This window comes from Schistocerca cancellata, chromosome 2 (assembly GCF_023864275.1).
Source record: "Schistocerca cancellata isolate TAMUIC-IGC-003103 chromosome 2, iqSchCanc2.1, whole genome shotgun sequence".
Classification (NCBI taxonomy): domain Eukaryota; kingdom Metazoa; phylum Arthropoda; class Insecta; order Orthoptera; family Acrididae; genus Schistocerca; species Schistocerca cancellata.
Window position 1 is genome coordinate 5,630,355 of NC_064627.1, and position 21,523 is coordinate 5,651,877.

At 42.9% G+C, this 21,523-nt stretch overlaps 1 protein-coding gene across 1 annotated transcript in view; it reads right to left on the reverse strand.

The window, feature by feature from the left end:
* LOC126161293 (thiamine transporter 1-like) overlaps nt 1-21,523 on the reverse strand; it is a 709,947-nt gene that overhangs the window by 20,615 nt on the left and 667,809 nt on the right. Inside the window, exon 8 of the mRNA XM_049917032.1 lies at nt 16,781-16,922. Within this exon, the coding sequence (XP_049772989.1) occupies nt 16,781-16,922 (142 nt within the window). The remainder of the gene's footprint in view (nt 1-16,780; nt 16,923-21,523) is intronic.

Sequence of the window (21,523 nt, forward strand, 5' to 3'; positions counted from 1 at the left end):
TTTCGCAGACAGCTGAATGAAAAAGGTCTTTAGTTTGATAGAGAACTTAACTCTGAACTGTACAACAAACCTGAATAGCTGTGTGGTACTGATTTGAAAAACGCCTTTATTGCTACCCAACTAGCCAGCAGGTACAGGAGTTCCACAGCGTTAGACAATCCAAAAATTAGGGATAATAGCTATATACTAAAAAACGGCGACTCGTAAGTGTACATTCCGGGTGTTCACAAATTTTTAGATTCAGATAAATCTGAGAATCTGAAATTAATAGCAACTGCTGTATAACAGTTACGCTTTTCAGTAAGTTTATACAACTATAGCCACTGCCAAAAATAATAATAATAATAATAATAATAATATGCGTAGCTTATCTGACAAAAGAATGAATTGTTATTCTGTACATAATGAAGTACTGTTTAGATCAATAACGAAATAATGTGTAAAATTCCACAGGTCTCAACTTCGCATTTTTCTGTAAGTGGAAGTTTTAGTGCTTTCCCATTTTTCGTATAAATGTACATGATACCTAACAGATGCATTAGTTCACGAATTTACTACAACGCTGAACATCAGATATTCTTACGCTGCACCCACACAGCAACTTGTGTTAATTGTACACTTCCTTGTTAAATGTTCGCTTGCAGTCATGCTTATTTCATTTTGTCACCCTCTCAATCAAATGATCTGTTCTCGGAGGCCCTAGTTTCTTTGCGGTTAACTCTTCCTTGTAATTTACTTTTCCCTTACCAGAACGACATTTTCACTCTGCAGTGGAGTATGCACTGATATGAAATTTCCTGGCAGTTGAATGTTGTGTGCCGGACCGAGACTCGAACACGGCACCTTTGCCTTTCGCGGGCAGGTGTTCTACCGACTGAGCTACACAAGCACAACTCATGACCTGTCTTCACAGCTTTATTTTTGCGTTAGTATTTAAAATATATTCAGCATACTTCATGTTTACATTGCACACGAAAGCCGATACCCGCACAGTAAATAACCAACGCCAAACACAAAATGCCGTTGGCGGAAATGAGTAAATTCAAGTAGTGATGTCTATCAATATGGTCATTTGACTAGAGCATAAATGAGGCGCTGAGATCCATAAGGGCCTAAAGCACATTGCCATTGATCCCACTTTTAAGTGATACAGATTTTCGTGAATTTTCACACATACAATGTGGGCACAGATAAACCTCACTCACCATAACATCATCAGGTTTCAGAAGCACGTATAAATGCTACAATCTCACAATCGACGCTGATGTCCTTTAGGTGCTTATGATTTATGCCGACCGAACAGGCATAAAAATCTGCCGCAGTGTGCTACCACCTAGTGGCACTGATGTAAACTAGTTGAGTAGCACTGTGAACTGTGCACCTTATTTTATCAAATCCATATGCACTTGGCCCTTAAGGAAATTGCATCACGCAACGTGCGCATGCGCAAAAGCTCCGTAAAACGTGCACAACTGAAGGTGTGCTCGGGACCCTGTTGCCAAGTTTCATGGTGTCTGGAGGAGCAGCTGCGCTGTAGATTTAAGTCCTATACCTTTCAGGTTGCAGCATCTACTACATTTAACAACATTCAAAGAAAAATAACCAATAAATCCACAAGATGTCGAAAGTTAGGGTGTCCACAGCCACTTATGCTCTTACACAGGAGCCGCCACTGATACTAAAGCTAATTATTAACTGTATACATTTCTGTGGACGTAACGAGACTGAATCATCTCCGAAATCTTGTGTTTTTCGTTCTTGATTAATTTTGGTCCAGAATTAGACTCTGTTTTAAGATCTCATTTAGGTGAAGCAATAGTTTTCAAATGCATCTCTAAAACCAACCAGAATGATTCCTCAAATACACGCTTCAAGTCTGCTAAAATGAAATTAAGGATGTGGAGTTTTAGGCTGTAACAGCTGACAAGACCACTTATGTATCTTGGGTTATACGTATAGATGCTATATTATATAGATACATCATTAATGGATGAATAATTGACAGATTTTGGGACTTCACAGCACCAGAAAAGTATGTTGTTCAGTCTTTGGCAATGTGTATTATAGAGCAGACAAATTAGCATAGGAATGCTTCAAGCAACGCGAAACTGCAATTAAAGACTATTCACATTTCATAATGCAGTATTTTATTACAATGGTCAATCCATGATTCTTACGCCAATTGTGATTGATAAAACAGTAAACGAAATCTCAAATTCCAATTTTTCCTTTGAATAACAACATCACTTTTATTTTGTTACATCACAGCTTTCATGTCTTAAAATGCTGGGTGCAGTTCACCACGAGGGCATTAGGTTGTCGACAGGGGCCTATCGCACGAGTCTTGTTGTTAGTTTATGTGCGGCGGCTGGTGACCCTCCGCTGTCCATTCGACATCTTCTTCTCGTGGTACACCAAGCATATAGGGTATTGTCCGTTCCTACATCGCCAGCTTCCAGTTGCGTCGTTCAGCCGCCACTGGAACGGCTGTTCGATCACTGACCACACGCAACATGGCCATTTGGAATCCGTGCAGGGGAGAGCCTTGAGTTATTACAGGCGGGGGGCATTAAGGTCCTAAGCCAGGTGTGGAGTAGGGCCTCCCCCCCCCCCCCCCCACCCAGCTACTACCAAGGCCCAGATTGCTTTTAGAACTGACTACTTACAAGAAGCATTGTACTCTAGATTATATTTTTTAAAATTAAATTTAATGAAATTTTACATAGCCACCCAGATTTTATTACCGTCTACACGGATGGTTCTAAGCAGGGAGATGATTTCGGTTGTTCTGTCGTGTTCCCCGGCATTGTCCTCAAGGTAGGGCTCCTAGAGCAGTTTTCAGTTTATTACGCGGAACTTTTTCTATCTCGCCGGCCGAGGTGGCCGCGCGGTTAAAGGCGCTACAGTCTGGAACCGCAGGACCGCTGCGGTCGCAGGTTCGAATCCTGCCTCGGGCATGGATGTGTGTGACGTCCTTAGGTTAGTTAGGTTTAAGTAGTTCTAAGTTCTAGGGTACTTATGACCACAGCAGTTGAGTCCCATAGTACTCAGAGCCATTTGAACCATTTTTTCTATCTCGAGGGCAATGGAGCAGATGAGAAGGCGTCGTGACAAAAAATTTATCATCTTCTCTTAATCTCAAAGTGCCCTTCTCGTTGTTGGACAGATGTACCCAGCAGAACGGATGGTGCAAGAAGTACGAGATGCTCTCTTTCTCTTGCACAGGCGAAACAAGGAAATCATTTTTTGCTGGGTTCCAGGGCACACAGGCATCAGGGAGACGAGCTCGCTGCTTGTTAGGAGGCTTGCTCCCTTCCTCCTCGTGCCCGCTGTCAGTCCCTCTGCGGGCTGTCACTTCATTTGTGACCAGGAAGGCCACATGTTGGTTGGAATCCCAGTGGCTAGAAGTGAGAAACAATAAACTAAGTTCCATCAAAACTTGAGTGCGACCTCCTTCAGCCCGCGACAGTAGCCCTTACTCGGCTCCCACTCCATTGACACACGGCTTTCTCTTACGTCGGGAGAAGCCCTCAGCATGTCAGAGACGCGGAACACAGCTGTCAGTACGACATCTTGTAACTGAGGGTGTTTCATACGGCGATCTGAGGGTTGAACTGGGTCTCCCACAGGATTTTCCCTCTATTTTAACTGATAACGAGGCGAGTGTTGTTCGTGTCTTAAAATTTTGTGCGGTGTCTGGAATTCTTCCCAAAATACTTGGTGTGTAATCTTAATGTGTCACTGAGTGGCTGGGTCACATATTATTTCTAAGTCGTCATCCAGCCACTCTTATTTGTCCCTTTCTTAACAGCGTCATTACAGGTATTTTCTCCACGATTTCGTTTAGTTATCCCGCTGTGTTTCGCTGTGATTTTATTATGAGCTTTTCTGAACTTTACCTTCTCGGTGTTGCTTTACGTTTCCTGTGGTGGCATCAAACGTAGTTTTCCAGTTTATTGATCTCCTTCCATAGATTATGAAAATCTTCTTCGGTATGACATTAATGCAAGGGCGCTGATGACCTAGCTATTTAGTGCCCTCCACCATAAATCCTCATCATCATCTTCTTCCTTCTCAACTTCAGGATAATCCGCAAAATGCATCCTTTAGCACTGATAGGGGCTTATTCTAAGGTAATCTGAGTGAAGAGACTAATCAAAAAAATTAAAAATTGCAGGCCATGCCAGCCCTAGGGTCATTTCCATGTAGACAGTAAGACCAAAAGATAGTTTAGCTGTTATTATTATTACAATTATACTAACACAGATCAGAAGATTTTACTTTAAATGCGGTATATCGTGTGGCATGCAGATTATTTCGAAATGGAGAGAGTACATGGTGTGGTGGACAAATTAATAACTGGCATGGTCTAAACAAGAAAATAAAAGTACATGAAGTGTTCACTACATATTTAAATGTGTGTATTAAATATAGCATGTGGAAACATGGCAAAACCAGTGAAACGTTTTTCAATGAAAGGCATGACAACTTAACGCTATAATTTCTAGAACACCGGATGTAACACTGACACTAGCTCAATGTCAAACTGCTTTACACAGCCATCGTGGATCAGAAACAAGGTGAACACAGTGACAGTTTCGTAAATATGGTAGACTTCCTCTACATATACGACCCCTCTTCTGATGTCACATATTTAAAATGAAAAATCCAAAACTAAATTTTTAAGCCCACGAATTCAAAACGAGATGACACAACTGCTAAATCATTGTATTCTAGAGCACATCATTGGTGGAATTGAACGGGGGTCGTTCCTTTCTCCTATTGTAGACACACACCCCAACGTGGCAATAAAGACTAACTCATAGTTGTGAGATATTTGCACTTCGATTTAAGCATCTAGACAGATAGCAGTTTGAAATAAAGGAATCGTTTTTTAGTATTTCGTGAGGTAAGTGGCCATTGGTGCTGAGAGTTTCGAAAAAGAAATGAGAACTGATTTAGAGAAGATGAACATACAACAGGGTAGGTACAGAGGTCAAGAATACGATGGTGCCAGTGGCAGCTAGTAATCAAAAAGATGACGGTGCACTTTGCTCACCAAAAAATACATTAATAAAGAAGAGAAAGTCAGCGCACTGCTCGTGTTTTTGTAATGCATGATGTAAACAGATCTCTCGCTCGTGTCCCTGCAGAATCTACTCGTAATAACACAGAAATGTGTAGGCAGAATAAGGAATTAATTTACAGGGTAAAATAGTTGGGTCAAATTACAACTCTATGTTCGCAAAAAGTAGTAGGCCTGCCTTATTAAACCCTTTCAGAAGGACCGATGTTAACGTTATTTTACTGTATCTGTGCATTTTGATGTGGTGGTGGTGACTTGTGCCGGAAGTCCATTCTTCTTTCCTTCATATTTGAAAATTTTTCAGTCACTCTTTGATTGAAGTCAGAAATTCCTAAACCGAGGTCTCATTCAGTTGAGACCACTGCGAGTGCTGGTAGTCTTTCTTGGCCCACAGGTTTTCGTAAGCAGGTATTGAAAGGTATTGATGCGTTTCAGTGATGAAAAACAAAATGCTACTCTTGATGTGCTCATTGGAATTGAAATTACCAGTTTCAAGAGTTTCTAAGATTCGGTCAGTGTATCACAGAGGTTTTTATCAGGCTTGTAACCCACCTAACTCAAGCTCCACACACAATTTTCAACTCTTATCGTCAAAATTAACAGAGTTTCTTTGCTTCCAAAAAAAGAATAACCTTCAGTACCAGCTCCGAAAGAAGTTTCTCGAAAACTGGAAGAGTAAGTGGTGCATATCTTTTGTGGGAAAACAGAGGTTGAAACAAGATGTCCATTGAACTGGAATCTTTCTTTCGCCACGTAACGTATCGCATACTCTTTTGCCTCTCATGGTGGATTACATATTGCTCCTCCATATTGAGTTCTCCCTCTTTTATGACACTCGTGCAAATCTGTTCAAGTTATGTTCACTCATTCCCTAATTTTTGTAACTTCGCGCTCAAAAGCTGTCAGGTGATTTTCGGAGATGGGTCAATATTCATTTCTGTAGCCGATTCTGCACAAATCCAGACGGATCATAATTTTATGAAAGAACGAGAGCCATAAATTTAAAAAATGAGACCTATGAATTAACCATTCATCCTTTAAAATCGTTACTAAGCCATTGGTTTGTAGGATGGTGTTTTCATTACACAGTTTTACCCCGTTACTCGTATTATTGATGCACTTCCCTATATTTGGAAACACTATTGACACTCCTTGACAAGCAGTTACATCGAGTAGACACTAACTAAACTTGACAGTCCTTTTTCTACAACGCCGTCGAGGTCTGCTGCTGTGTATTGGGTTGCTGAAAAAAGCTGCAAAGCCCCTGAATATTAGCGCACATCTGTTGATCCAAGCAGCTCTAAGTATGAGATTCAACTAGTGGACATAACAGTGAATCTATGAGGCATTGGAAAACTTTTCCTTAACAATAGTCTGCACCCAACATGACGAGACACTCATGACTGCTGCATCATTGTATGTTTGTGCCGTCAGTTTGAGCTGACTGTTATCCAAGTGCTAATTTGTCTGCTCTATTGCCAAAGACTGAACAACATACTTTTCTGGTGCTGTGAAGTCCCAAAATCTGTCAATTATTCATCCATTAATGATGCATCTATATAATATAGCATCTATATAACCCAAGATACATAAGTGGTCTTGTCAGCTGTTACAGCCTAAAACTCCACATCCTTAATTTCATTTTAGCAGACTTGAAGCGTGTATTTGAGGAATCATTCTGGTTGGTTTTAGAGATGCATTTGAAAACTATTGCTTCACCTAAATGAGATCTTAAAACAGAGTCTAATTCTGGACCAAAATTAATCAAGAACGAAAAACACAAGATTTCGGAGATGATTCAGTCTCGTTACGTCCACAGAAATGTATACAGTTAATAATTAGCTTTAGTATCAGTGGCGGCTCCTGTGTAAGAGCATAAGTGGCTGTGGACACCCTAACTTTCGACATCTTGTGGATTTATTGGTTATTTTTCTTTGAATGTTGTTAAATGTAGTAGATGCTGCAACCTGAAAGGTATAGGACTTAAATCTACAGCGCAGCTGCTCCTCCAGACACCATGAAACTTGGCAACAGGGTCCCGAGCACACCTTCAGTTGTGCACGTTTTACGGAGCTTTTGCGCATGCGCACGTTGCGTGATGCAATTTCCTTAAGGGCCAAGTGCATATGGATTTGATAAAATAAGGTGCACAGTTCACAGTGCTACTCAACTAGTTTACATCAGTGCCACTAGGTGGTAGCACACTGCGGCAGATTTTTATGCCTGTTCGGTCGGCATAAATCATAAGCACCTAAAGGACATCAGCGTCGATTGTGAGATTGTAGCATTTATACGTGCTTCTGAAACCTGATGATGTTATGGTGAGTGAGGTTTATCTGTGCCCACATTGTATGTGTGAAAATTCACGAAAATCTGTATCACTTAAAAGTGGGATCAATGGCAATGTGCTTTAGGCCCTTATGGATCTCAGCGCCTCATTTATGCTCTAGTCAAATGACCATATTGATAGACATCACTACTTGAATTTACTCATTTCCGCCAACGGCATTTTGTGTTTGGCGTTGGTTATTTACTGTGCGGGTATCGGCTTTCGTGTGCAATGTAAACATGAAGTATGCTGAATATATTTTAAATACTAACACAAAAATAAAGCTGTGAAGACAGGTCATGAGTTGTGCTTGTGTAGCTCAGTCGGAAGAACACCTGCCCGCGAAAGGCAAAGGTGCTATTGATTAATAAATTGCATTATCGTCTTTTTAATTACTTAATGATCGTGGATATGATCATACCAGTTCGTGAAGTTATTGTTATGACTAAACAATTTCCTAAGGGACCAGAAAGTTCTTCATGGTGCAACTGTAACATGACAAAAAAGGGAAATTCAATATTAAAGCTGATGCAAGAAGACGATAAAACAGTTTTCTTTTTATCAATGTCACACGCACATTGGACTGCTGATCTTGGTGTCTGTAATATTAGCAAAATGCATAATTAAAATGAAAATAATACTGAGGAGATAATAGGAATGAGCACTGCTAAATGATTCAGTATTACCAGAACAAATATTTATTATAACTAAAACCTATATCGTACCTTAAGCTTAGTACTACAATGACGGTAGATTTTTATGTCCGTATCATGTCCATTGAGCGCTCTTTTATATAGCCATTGTCTTCTTTGAGTCGCTCGTGCGTCGTCACGGTAAGTTATAACAGTTCTTTACACTTCACTCAAACTTAGACATAACACGTTTTTATACATTTAGTAAAAATTAGATCAGACTGCCACAAACCTGCATCCGTCTTACTTGAGAAAAACAGTACAAGTCTTTAGCGCTCAAGGCTTCATTTGTTCTCCAGCGAACAAATTTGTGAAGGATCGCATATCTATCCGTATTTTTCTGTTTATATTGCCGCCCAAAGACGACGAATTACATTATTTAGAAAATTCCGCCGTCGCCATGCAACGCCTCATTATACATTAATCATTATTTATAAACAAGTATTTGCCTTCTGGCTGAAAGTATTAACTACTCGTATTTGCTGTTTTAATGAAGTCAAAAATAGCGAATATCACATTGCCTCCCACGAGGAGAGGCCATTAATACCGGCACTCCTGAACACTGCTAAAATTAATCAAAATCCTGTCCCTTGATGGACAAAGAAAATGAATGTGCACTATAGGAAGACAGAACTCCACACCAGTCCCGATCCTTAACCAATGTATCCAATAGATTGTAAGTTATACTAATAATTTTTCACTTCTTCTGTTTCATATTGTAAATAAAAAACCCGGGAAGCCACTTGAACTCCTGGCACCACAGTGGAAAGGACAGATGTACTGCATGATAAACGCCGTAGACAGCTAGCACAGAAAGTGAAAGCATCACGAAGTGTAGTGCTACGTTATTAAACTGTAATTGAACCACAGTCAGTCAACAGAAGCTCGAACATTGTCCACTCCAGTTTAGTGAAAATAAACGCTCACTGTACTCAGGTATTAGTTGTTAAGCTCAAGGGAATGAAAATTCTGAATTCTATTCCCTGAAGTGAGAAATGAACGTTCACTTATTGTTATAAGCAAATATGGACCAAACTTAAGTATGCACATAAATGTTAATCTTGGTATTATGGAATGAAGTGACCGATGAACAAAGAATGAAAAACTTTATTTTGAAAAATGATAAATATCTGATATATGTTTAAAAATGTAATTTCAATTTATGTACATAGTACGCCAGTAACATTATGTAAATGTCACACCAAAAATCACAAATATCTCATGAGGACATGAGGATCGAGGTAATCCTTCGGCATTCCCTCTCTCCTCATGGGAGGCAATGTGATATTCGCTATTTTTGACTTCATTAAAACAGCAAATACGAGTAGTTAATACTTTCAGCCAGAAAGCAAATACTTGTTTATACACTCCTGGAAATTGAAATAAGAACACCGTGAATTCATTGTCCCAAGAAGGGGAAACTTTATTGACACATTCCTGGGGTCAGATACATCACATGATCACACTGACAGAACCACAGGCACATATACACAGGCAACAGAGCATGCACAATGTCGGCACTAGTACAATGTATATCCACCTTTCGCACCAATGCAGGCTGCTATTCTCCCATGGAGACGATCGTAGAGATGCTGGATGTAGTCCTGTGGAACGGCTTGCCATGCCATTTCCACCTGGCGCCTCAGTTGGACCAGCGTTCGTGCTGGACATGCAGACCGCGTGAGACGACGCTTCATCCAGTCCCAAACATGCTCAATGGGGGACAGATCCGGAGATCTTGCTGGCCAGGGTAGGTGACTTACACCTTCTAGAGCACGTTGGGTGGCACGGGATACATGCGGACGTGCATTGTCCTGTTGGAACAGCAAGTTCCCTTGCCGGTCTAGGAATGGTAGAACGATGGGTTCGATGACGGTTTGGATGTACCGTGCACTATTCAGTGTCCCCTCGACGATCACCAGTAGTGTACGGCCAGTGTAGGAGATCGCTCCCCACACCATGATGCCGGATGTTGGCCCTGTGTGCCTCGGTCGTATGTAGTCCTGATTGTGGCGCTCACCTGCACGGCGCCAAACACGCATACGACCATCATTGGCACCAAGGCAGAAGCGACTATCATCGCTGAAGACGACACGTCTCCATTCGTCCCTCCATTCACGCCTGTCGCGACACCACTGGAGGCGGGCTGCACGATGTTGGGGCGTGAGCGGAAGACGGCCTAACGGTGTGCGGGACCGTAGCCCAGCTTCATGGAGACGGTTGCGAATGGTCCTCGCCGATACCCCAGGAGCAACAGTGTCCCTAATTTGCTGGGAAGTGGCGGTGCGGTCCCCTACGGCACTGCGTAGGATCCTACGGTCTTGGCGTGCATCCGTGCGTCGCTGCGGTCCGGTCCCAGGTCGACGGGCACGTGCACCTTCCGCCGACCACTGGCGACAACATCGATGTACTGTGGAGACCTCACGCCCCACGTGTTGAGCAATTCGGCGGTACGTCCACCCGGCCTCCCGCATGCCCACTATACGCCCTCGCTCAAAGTCCGTCAACTGCACATACGGTTCACGTCCACGCTGTCGCGGCATGCTACCAGTGTTAAAGACTGCGATGGAGCTCCGCAGCTAGCGCCATTCGACGGCCAACACCGCGGTTCCTGGTGTGTCCGCTGTGCCGTGCGTGTGATCATTGCTTGTACAGCCCTCTCGCAGTGTCCGGAGCAAGTATGGTGGGTCTGACACACCGGTGTCAATGTGTTCTTTTTTCCATTTCCAGGAGTGTAAATAATGATTAATGTATAATGAGGCGTTGCATGGCGACGGTGGAATTTTCTAAATAATGTAATTCGTCGTCTTTGGGCGGCAATATAAACAGAAAAATACGGATAGATATGCGATCCTTCACAAATTTGTTCGCTGGAGAACAAATGAAGCCTTGAGCGCTAAAGACTTGTACTGTTTTTCTCAAGTAAGACGGACGCAGATTTGTGGCAGTCTGATCTAATTTTTACTAAATGTATAAAAACGTGTTATGTCTAAGTTTGACTGAAGTGTAAGAGGAAGAACTGTTATAACTTATCGTGACGACGCACGAGCGACTCAAGAGGACAATGGCTATATAAAAGAGCGCTCAATGGACATGAAACGGACATGTAGTACTAAGCTTAAGGTACGATATATGTTTTAGTTATAATAAATATTTGTTCTGGAAATATTGAATCATTTAGCAGTGCTCATTCCTATCGTCTCCTCAGTATTATTTTCATTTTAATTATGCATTTTGCTAATATTACAGACACCAAGATCAGCAGTCCAATGTGCGTGTTACATTGACAAAAAGGAAACTATTTTATCGTCTTCTTACATCGGCTTTAATATTGAATTTCCCTTTTGTGTGATGTTACAGTTGTTTTTGCGCCCTTAAGAACTTTCTGGTCCCTTAGGAAATTGTTTTGTCATAACAATACCTTCACGACCGGGTATGGTCATATCTACGATCATGAAGTAATTAGAAAGACGATAATGCAATTTCTTAATCAATAGCACGCTAGGTGTGACTGCTTCAAGCAACGCGAAACTGCAAGTAAAGACTATTCACATTTCATAATGCAATATTTTATGACAATGGTCAATCTATAATTCCTACGCCAATTGTGATTGATAAAACAGTAAACGAAATCTCAATTTCCAACTTTTCCATTGAATAACAACATCACTTTTATTTTGTTACATCACAAGGCCTTGCTGACCCATAAATCTGGCATCCGTATTCAAGCTGTGATCACACAGAGGCCCTGTAAAGTCGAGGCAGACGCACTCTGTCGGCTCCCCAAGACCGCTGACTGACACATTTAAGCATGTTTAAGGCCTTAAGACATCTCAGTTTCAGTTCTTTAAAGTGTGGAAACCATGTTAACTTTTCGTCAAAGATAAGGTCCAGATACTTTACCTTTTCCTTAAAAGTGAGAACAGTGTCCCCCAGTTTTAAAACGGGCAAATTAAACAGATAGCGGAAATGATTAAAACCAACACAAGCTGTTTTCTCTAATGAGAATCTCAAACCTGTGGTGCAAGACCATTCCTCCAACCTCCTGATCGTCAGTTGCAATTGCCGAGTATCTGTGGTGAGGCTGGAGGATGCACAGAAGATGGAGAAGTCGTCCACAAACAAGGAACATAGTACTGAACGTCGCACTGAGGTTGTAATACTATTGATTGCAATGAGAAGGCCGTGACACTTATAACACTCCCTTGAGGGACACCATTCTCCTGCTTAAAACGGTCAGACAGAGCATTCCCAACCCTGTATCTAAAACATCTGTCCAAGAGAAAGGACCATATGAAGGTCGGAACACGTCCGCGGAATCCCCACTGCGACAAAATATTATGCCTGCAGGTAGTACCGTAGGCCTTTTCCAAATCAAAGAAACCACCGATAAGGTGTTGATTATGAAGGTTAGCTCGCTGAATTGCAGCTTCAAGCAGGATCAGGTTATCGAGAGTGGAGCGATACCTCCTGAACTCACACTGGGAGTGACTTGAGTAGGGACCTGGTTTCAAGAACCCACACTAGGCGTTGATTGACCATATGCTGCAGTGTCTTTCCCACGCAGCTTGTCAGGCAAATACTACGATCACTACCAGGGTCTGTCCGATCCTTTCCTGGTTTTAAAATTGGGATTAAAATAGATACCTTCTACGAGTTGGGAAAGTCGTCAATTATCCAAATTTTATTGAAGAGCTTAAGGAGGACTTCCTTTGACCGTCGATCCAACTGTTATCAGGTCGTTTCCAGGGGTCGTATCACAAGCAACAAGCAACTGACAATGCAGACTCCAGCTCCAACAGAGAAAAAGGCTGGTTGTATTCTTCCATGTTATTGGAAAGGAAAACAAGATCAGCCTTCTCCTGGACCTCCCGATTTCGATGGAATGTGGAATTCTGGCTGGAATAAGCTGTAATGGAATTATATGATTCAGCCATTGTCTGAGCTATATCCCTCATCTATGTTACAAGAGACCCCTGTATTCGTACAGCTGCTATTGGCGGTCGAGAGTTGTGCCTTGAGATTCTCATGATGGCTTCCCATACTTTACTTGTGGATGTGGACTTATTGATGGAGTGCAGGAACTCTTGCCAAGACCTCTGCTTACTCTCCCGAATTATTCTCCTCGCGTTTGTGCGCGCTACTCGAAAATTTGCAAGATTTACATCTGTAGGACATCGACTGAATCCGCGCATAGCTGCCCTCCTGTGCCTGATTGCATAACGACACTCACCGTTCCACCAAGGGACAGGTCACCTCCTAGGCACTTCCACAGACTTTGGGATGGATGCATCGGCAGCATGGTGTATCACAACTGTAATGTGATCCACCCAGTCCTGGACGCCATCACATTGCTCTAAAACAGGTAGCCTTCTTGAGTAACCACTTCAGTGGCTTTCTTTCAGGATCTGCTCCATGAGGCAGATGGATCCAGATTGGGAAATGGTCACTACCATGAAGGTCATTGTCCACTGCCCACTGAGCAGTGTCCCCAAGAGCAGGCGAGCAGAAGGAGAGGTCTATGACTGTAGACGAATCTGTAGCAGTGCTAAAATGTGTGGCTTGAACCATGTTCAACGGTATAAGAATGTTGTGTGTAGCATATCCTCGAGTACCCAACCATTGGGGCAAGTGGTGTTAGAGCCCCATAGTGCACTGTATGCACTGAAGTCCCCCAAAAGGATAAAGGGTTGGGGTAGTTCATCAAGAAGTTGAGTGAGGGCCCCACTGTTAAGAGGCTCATGGGGTGATAAGCACACAGAGCACACTGTGATGTCAACATGGGCCACTATCCGAACAGCAACCACTTGTAGTGTTGTTGTTAAGGAAATAGGTGAGGAGTGAAAAGTGTCATTTACGAACACTGCAACCCCGTCTTCTGTCCAGTCGCCAGTAAGGTGACAACCTCCAAGTACAGGTGTGTCAGTCTATTTAAAATGAGTCTCGTGAAGGCAGAGGCAAAAGGTTCTATCCTGTACAAGGAGTCTCAGTACCGCCAGATGAGTCCTGTATCTATTTATATTCCATTGAAGTACGGGAGTCATTTCGTCACTGTAGTCTTGATTTACCCCTGTCTTTGTGCCAAGCTGGTGAGGCGCTTGTAGAGTGAGGCGGGATTTTGGGGCTGACTGGGTCTGGTGATGAGGCATCCAAATCTATGATGTCCTCATCATCAATCAGACATGCCAGAATGACACCTGATGGCACCTGGGTCAGCTTTCAACCCGAATGTTGGGATCCTTTCCCTGCTCTGTTTCCAGCAAGGATGAGGGGGAAAGGGGGTGGTGAGAGCCACTTTTCTTCAAAGAAACTTGGCGTTGAGGGACACTCTGCTTTTGGGGTATCTTCAGGCTGTCACTGTGGAAGCATTACTGGTCCCTTCCATCGTATCTGTTTGAATCGCTATGTGTTTCAGTTTACTTTGGCACATACAGGTACAAGTATAGGCGCTAGAGGTGAATAATGGAACACTGGACATCGTCTGAGTCGAAGCGTCGACCTTAGTAACAGGTTTCTGCACCTACGAAGCATAAGAAGTGGCAAAGACAGGGGGTTTCATCGCCTGATAGTCCTTTTTGGCTTCTGCATACGGGATCTGTTACGTCACTTTGATTTCCTGAATTTTGTGTTCCTCTACAAAAACAGGGGAGGCTCGGCTCCAGACTGGGTGGCTTCCAGAGCAGTTAATACATACTGTTGAAGATGGACAGTCCATCCCAGTTTCACGGGCTACCTTTCCACACTTCCCACAAGTCGTTTCACCTCTACAACGCAGTGTTGTATGGCCAAAACGCTGGTATTTGAAGCATCACATAAGGTTAGGTACACGGCGCCAAACCCTAAGTCAGAGGAAACCTGTCATAATGTGTTCAGGTAGCATTCGAGAATTGAAGGTCACAATTAAAGTGGCAGTCTTCTCAGTCTCTCCATTGTTCTTTCATGTCCTTTGTTTGACATCTATGATCCCCTGTGGTGCCCATTCTTGTTTGAGTTCAGCAACGTCGATATCCATAATACCACGGTGGGTTACCAGACCTTTGCTGAAGATAAGGGAGTAATGTAACTCAACAATGATGTCGTACTCACCCAATTTCTATGACTTCTTAAGGAGTAAGGGTACCACCGGCTTTGCCCAGTCAGTTTCAACAACCAAGGACCCATTGTGCAACCACTTAATAGACTTTAGGGTATTAGCCAGCCCTTCTAAGCCTTTATAGATATAGAAGGGGGCACTTTTTCAAACGTCCCCTGCTTCCTCTTGATCACTACAAAGACAACGTGATTCATGACTCCTTGAGCCCCATTACTGACAAGAAGCTGCTTATAAGGACTATCCCCCTTCATTCTTTTTCATGAATGGGTGTGAGAACTCCCAGGTGTTACACCCTCCGCACTGGGAGGAGAAGAAGAATATTTCAAGAGTTCCATCTCGGTTCCACGAGCAGCTAGGGAAATAAGGGTCCACTCAGACAGAGCCTGAGTAACATGCATTATACAAATGAGGTGTGGCGAGGTTGCCCCCTAACAACTGTTTCACCTCAAAAACCATGCATCTCATCAGCGCGCAGTACACTTTGAGATTGAGGTTTTTTATAGAGGTTTATTCCATCCTTGCGATCCAGGTAGTCAAGCCAAGATCCTCATTCACTGTGACACACAACATTCCACCGTCGCCACGGTGGTCGCTGAAGCATGCCCAGGGGACTGGCGGCGGCGCTTACCAGCTCCCAGCTCAGGAACCCCACGGTCGCCAAGCCCGTCTCTAGCAAATGAATGCCGAGCCCCTGGGGGCAGTTGAGAAGGACTCTCTGTTGGTGGTGAATCAGTGTCAATTGCTGGTGATCGATTTTGAAACCATGCATCAATAGAATTTAACCCCAGTTCATTTTCACAGCTGATAGCATGCCTTCTATAAACTTACAAACTATCACAATCTTCCCACGTTTTATTTATGCATACATTACAATCAAGTGCCCACCAAAATGGTATAATAACACTAAAGCAATAATAGTATAGCACTGACTACAGCATGTAAGTTCAAATTTTCATATTTCTTAATAAGAGCCGCTTATAATGTTGCTGATGACATGCTGTATGCCAAAAAAGACAAAAATCACATAAAATACGCCAAAGAACGAGATTACTATTATGTAAGAACTAGAATCTTCTGTCTTAATCATGATGATAATTTGATGTTAATGGCAGTGATGGGATGAATAGCTGAAGTGGGGGGGGGGGGGGGGATGAATATTAAATCACAGAAAGTACAGCAATCCACGTGGTAACAGAGCTTTGCTGTAAGAAGAATCAACTGTCATGCAATCAAACAGATAATGCCAAATGATGGATAAAAAGAGGAGTAGGAACAATTTTTGCAATAAAATGTTTATGCAACACTAGTTGGGTTTTTGTTGTATAGATCAGTTATTTTTGCCATGATGCTTCCTTGACTCTCTCCCCTCCCCCACCCGTCCCACCCTCATGCCCCTCTCACTCTCTCCCTCTGCCCCTTCCCCCTCCCTCCACCCTCTCCCACTCTCTCTGTATGGCTGAAAACATACAGTACCAAATTACCTAACATTTGTCCGTATGACTAATCATTCTACTGCTATATAGTGCAATATACATTTTAATTCTCAAAATTATATATTTTGTAAACAGCAAATAACTTACCTGGTCTTTTACATTCAGTTCAAGGCCTCCATTCCCAACAACAACAGCAGTGAGTACGGATTGTAGAATGAGGGCAAAGAATGTGTTAATCCCAAATACGAGTCCATAGCTGTCTTCACTGATGTGCTTCGCTACCTCTGAGCTGTTAAAAGGCAAGCATAAGTTGATTTTAACAAAAGTTAATGAGTAAAAAGGTCATATGGACCAATTTTGTTCAAAGAGTTACAACGATGGCAATGAAAATTTGTGCCACACAGGGGCTTGAACTTGGATTTCTCACTTGACGTGAGCGGTCGCCTTAACCACTTCGGCTATCCAAGCACAAATCCTTGTGATACAATCTGCACTCGTACATTACGTATTTCCCCATCCAAGAAGGACAAATTTATTGAGAGTCGACGGTCTGGGATTTGCGAATAAATACGAAATAGTAGAGACTGTCCCATTAAGAAGAACGATGCAATGTGACTTCAGTTTATCGTTCAAATCTCGTCAGGAGATGCTCTGATTATGCCTTCAACTTTGGCCGCATAGTGGTGGTCGAGCTGACTGACCAATGGAGCAAACTTTACAGAATCTATGGTTATTCCTGCAAAATGAAAATTTGCTTCTACCTGCGCAAATCAAAGAGCTGATCTGTGAAGCCAAAATGACAGCAATCGCACCACAAGTGGTGACACTGTCAGACCTTCAGCGCTTACAGAGTCTTGCATTTTAGTAGTTAAAATACAGGGCTACTATAAATGATTAATTTATTTTCAGGGCTACTATAAATGATTAATTTATTTTCAAGTTCTATATTTTCCAAAGTATTACGTGAATAAGTATGACTGATGCTTGAATTGGACCATAAACTCACAGAGTTTGCATTGAGCCCACCAGTTAGCGTTTTGAGTGCAGTGGCTTGACAAAAAGGCAACAAAGCAGGCGAAGAGTTTTTGTGTGTTGGAATATGCGAGATGTTATCTATTACAACAGCGCAACGTGCATTCAGAAGAAAATATGGAAAATAACAACCGTGTGAAGAGAGGCTTCCGCGTTGGTATCAACGATTTAAAGACACTGGTTGTCTCTGTGAAAAGAAAAGTACCATTCGACCAACCATGCTAGATGTCACTGTGGGCTGTGTGAGGGAAAGTATTACATGCAGTCCGAAGAAATCAACAGCCCGCGCAAGTTAGGGACTTGGAATACCACAACAAACTGTGTGGAAGATTTTGCGTTGGCGATTACATTTCAAATTGTACAATTAACTGGTGCCATCAATTTTGCACCACAACGCAGGAAGCAACTACTTGAGAATGAACATTTTTGCCTCCAACTTGATATTTAGTGATAAAGTGATCTTTCATTCATCTGGCAAGCTTAATCGCCACATTGTGAGTGCGTAGGACACTTAAAATCCTCATGAAATTGTAGTTCATGAACGAGATTCACCATAGGTTAAAATTTTCTGTCTGAAGACACAGATGAAGGTGTCTGAGTTGTTATTCATCTATGAGAAAACTATGACAAGTACTACTAACCTTGATGTGTAGCAGTTGTGGTTGTTTCTATAACTGAGTGCTGATTCCAAGAATTTCGTCTTCGAATAAGACAGGGCACCACGCCACTCGTGCATTGATGTTTGTCGCTTCCTACATGATGATTTTTCCACATCGCTGGATTGAGTGTAGATGTGAAGCTGATGTGGTTCTGTTCCCTTGCTTTTGGTTGCAGAAGCGAAGCTGACGCGGTTCCGTTCCCTTGCTCCCTGTCCCCCATCCCCCCCACCCACCCATGTTGTCTGTATTTATTAATTTTGAGATGTGATTTTAAATCCCGCGAGTGCGCATTCCGACATAGAGTGCTCATGTTGTAGCACCATTACACATGCGCCTGTGCGTCATTAGGGCTCGTGTACTGGGCTGCTAAAGGCGAGTGTGGCGATCATGTTCAACGCATCTTTCACGCTACGTGCACGTAGTCTGAACAACAGACTTTGCCACACTGGCACACCTTGTGACCTTTTCCTCTGGGATACATTAAGGATCGTACTCCACCTGCCAAGAACACCAAGAACACATGAACAGCCCAGAGAACCCATCAATGCTGCTGTGGTGATGTTGCTATATAACGCAAGGAACAAACTTGACTACCACTTGGACGTGTCTCTTGTGAACAGAACAGCACTCACAAAACATTTGTAGAGTGCAAAATGCAAAGTTGGCGAGTTCGTGGCTGTATTCATACATCAACCATATTTGTACATGTAATACTTTGAACAGTATAGAGCTTATTAAGTGAATGAACATTTACAGAAACCTTGTACTGTGGTAAATCACGAAAAGTTGTACTTCTTTTTCTTGCGTGTAGGCTTATTATGTCGGTGTCGTTAGTGTCACTACAACAACGGTAATAACCATTCGAACTATTTATGTATGTGTTCAGGTAAATCAGCCTTGATAGCACACAAACTACTGGGTGATACATGTTGAGGATCAACAAGATCTTCAGACTTATAAACTGCAATAGATTAAAACAATGGACTACGCGTGATGTCTCCATTACCATTGCTAAAGAACTTCTCACAGTCTACTCCCATACAGCATGGATGAAACAAAACAACCGCCGATTCCAAAACACAAGTGCTTCCGGTGGCTGGCCCTTGACGGTTACGAAACACAGTAGTTGACATATACTTGCCGCAGACTTACCATTACAGGCATACAAATGACAATAAAATTACATAAGTCCTACCATTCCCTTTCATGGCAGAATGGGAATGGTTGCATACTGTGAAATAATGGGTCTGATCTGCCAGATAATTATAAACAGATAACCAGTTCTCAGTTTAGAAATTTTCCCGGTCTAAAGAGTATTCAATGAATTTTCGGGACAGCAGCCGCATATTCGCCACTATATTTCGGATGAGACACCCATTCATCCGCTTTTAGGTGAGTGTTCTGCACTGCAACTTTTATTACTGTTTCGTTTATTCTTGTTCATCTGGAGGGTTTGGATGCACGTGTCTGTATCCAGTGGAGATATTCATTCAGATTTGAGGGTAGATAATTTTCATTCTTTGTTGACCATAGTCATTGTACGAGTGTCCTAATACGAAGAGGGGGACTACCAGTGTTGTTCCAACTCTGGCTGTATTGCGAAGCATGAAGATGCCAGTTCCCAGTGCTAACTTTTTACCAAATATCCCCGTGAAGATGCATGCGCAAAGGCAGCCACTGCATGAGCGACCTCTGTCGAGTTTCGTGCCCTCTTTGAATACCGCTCCATCTAATGACACGCAGGCGCATGTGTAATGGTGCTACAACATGACTACTCTATGTCGGAATGCGCACTCGCGGGATTTAAAATCACATCTCAAAATTAATAAAGGTAACCGTCACTAGACGTGTCACTGGTCTGAAGAAATTAAAGAAATAGCCGGGTCCCCCGCCCATCACGATTAACAAGTATTCTGCTAGACGTATTTCCACTGATTCCATAGTAACAGAATCCCAGAAGGATCTCGCCAAGGCCAAGATTTCCATGGCAGAATAATCCACTGGATGTCCTGTGGAGCCGGCCGTAGTGGTCGAGCGGTTCTAGGCGCTTGTCTGGAACCGCGCGACTGCTACGGTCGCAGGTTCGAATCCTACCTCGGGCATGGACGTTTGTGATGTCCCTTGGTTACTTAGGTTTAAGTAGTTCTAAGTTCTAGGGGCTGATGACCTCAGATGTTAACCCCCATAGTGCTCAGAGCCATTTGAGCCATTTGTCCTGTGGAGATGCAGGACTCGTGTACTGGGCTGCTAAAGGCGAGTGTGTGGCGATCATGTTCAACGCATCTTTCACGCAATGTGCACGTAGTCTGAACACTGTAGACTTTGCCGCACTGGCAATGTATTCCGTAGATTACAGCTCTCCGCAATCGCAAATGCGACAAAATATTTCCGATATACGGGAGAGACTCCCTGGACTCGAATCACTCCTTCTCCTCTCGATATTATGGTGGTCACGTTCCTTTTTCCTCAAAGCTGCTCTGATTTGATGTGAGGAGTATCCATTACCTTTGAACCCTGATTGTAGGTGTTCGATCTCCTTTGCGAGGTTGTTTCCATCAGACACAACATGTACCCAGTGCACGAACATTCGAAGGACACTCATAGTTTGTGACGGGTGGTGGCAACTAGAGGCCAGAAAGTGGATCGACCATTGGAACATTCCGTTTACCGTAAGTCCACATATACAGACCTGTATTTGCAGGCGTCTATCCATCACAAATTATGAACTTCCTTCGAATGTTGGTGCATTGATTCGTTGTATCTGATGAAGACAGCCATGCAAAGGACCTGGAACACCTACAATCAGAGTTCAAAGATAATGGATATTTTCCACATCAGGTCAGCATAGCTTCAAGGAAGAGAAACTTGATCACCCACAATATCAGGAGGAGAGGGAGTGCTTCAAGTCCAGGGCGCTCCTCCTAAACTTGCAGTGAGATTTGGTCGAAATTAGGGCAATGCTAAGAAAACATTATGCCAAAGTAATGTTCCGTCCAGCTACAAAGTCTTGTGGTCTTCTCGGTTTGGCAAGGCCCGTCTGGAATCCACAGAATACGATGCCATTGTGCAAAGTCTACATTGGTCAGACAACGCGCACAGTGCGTGAAAGATGCGTTGAACATGATCGCCACATTCATCTTTAGCAGTCCAGTAAGTTAGCCACAGCCGAGCATTGCATCGCCACAGGACATTCCATGGA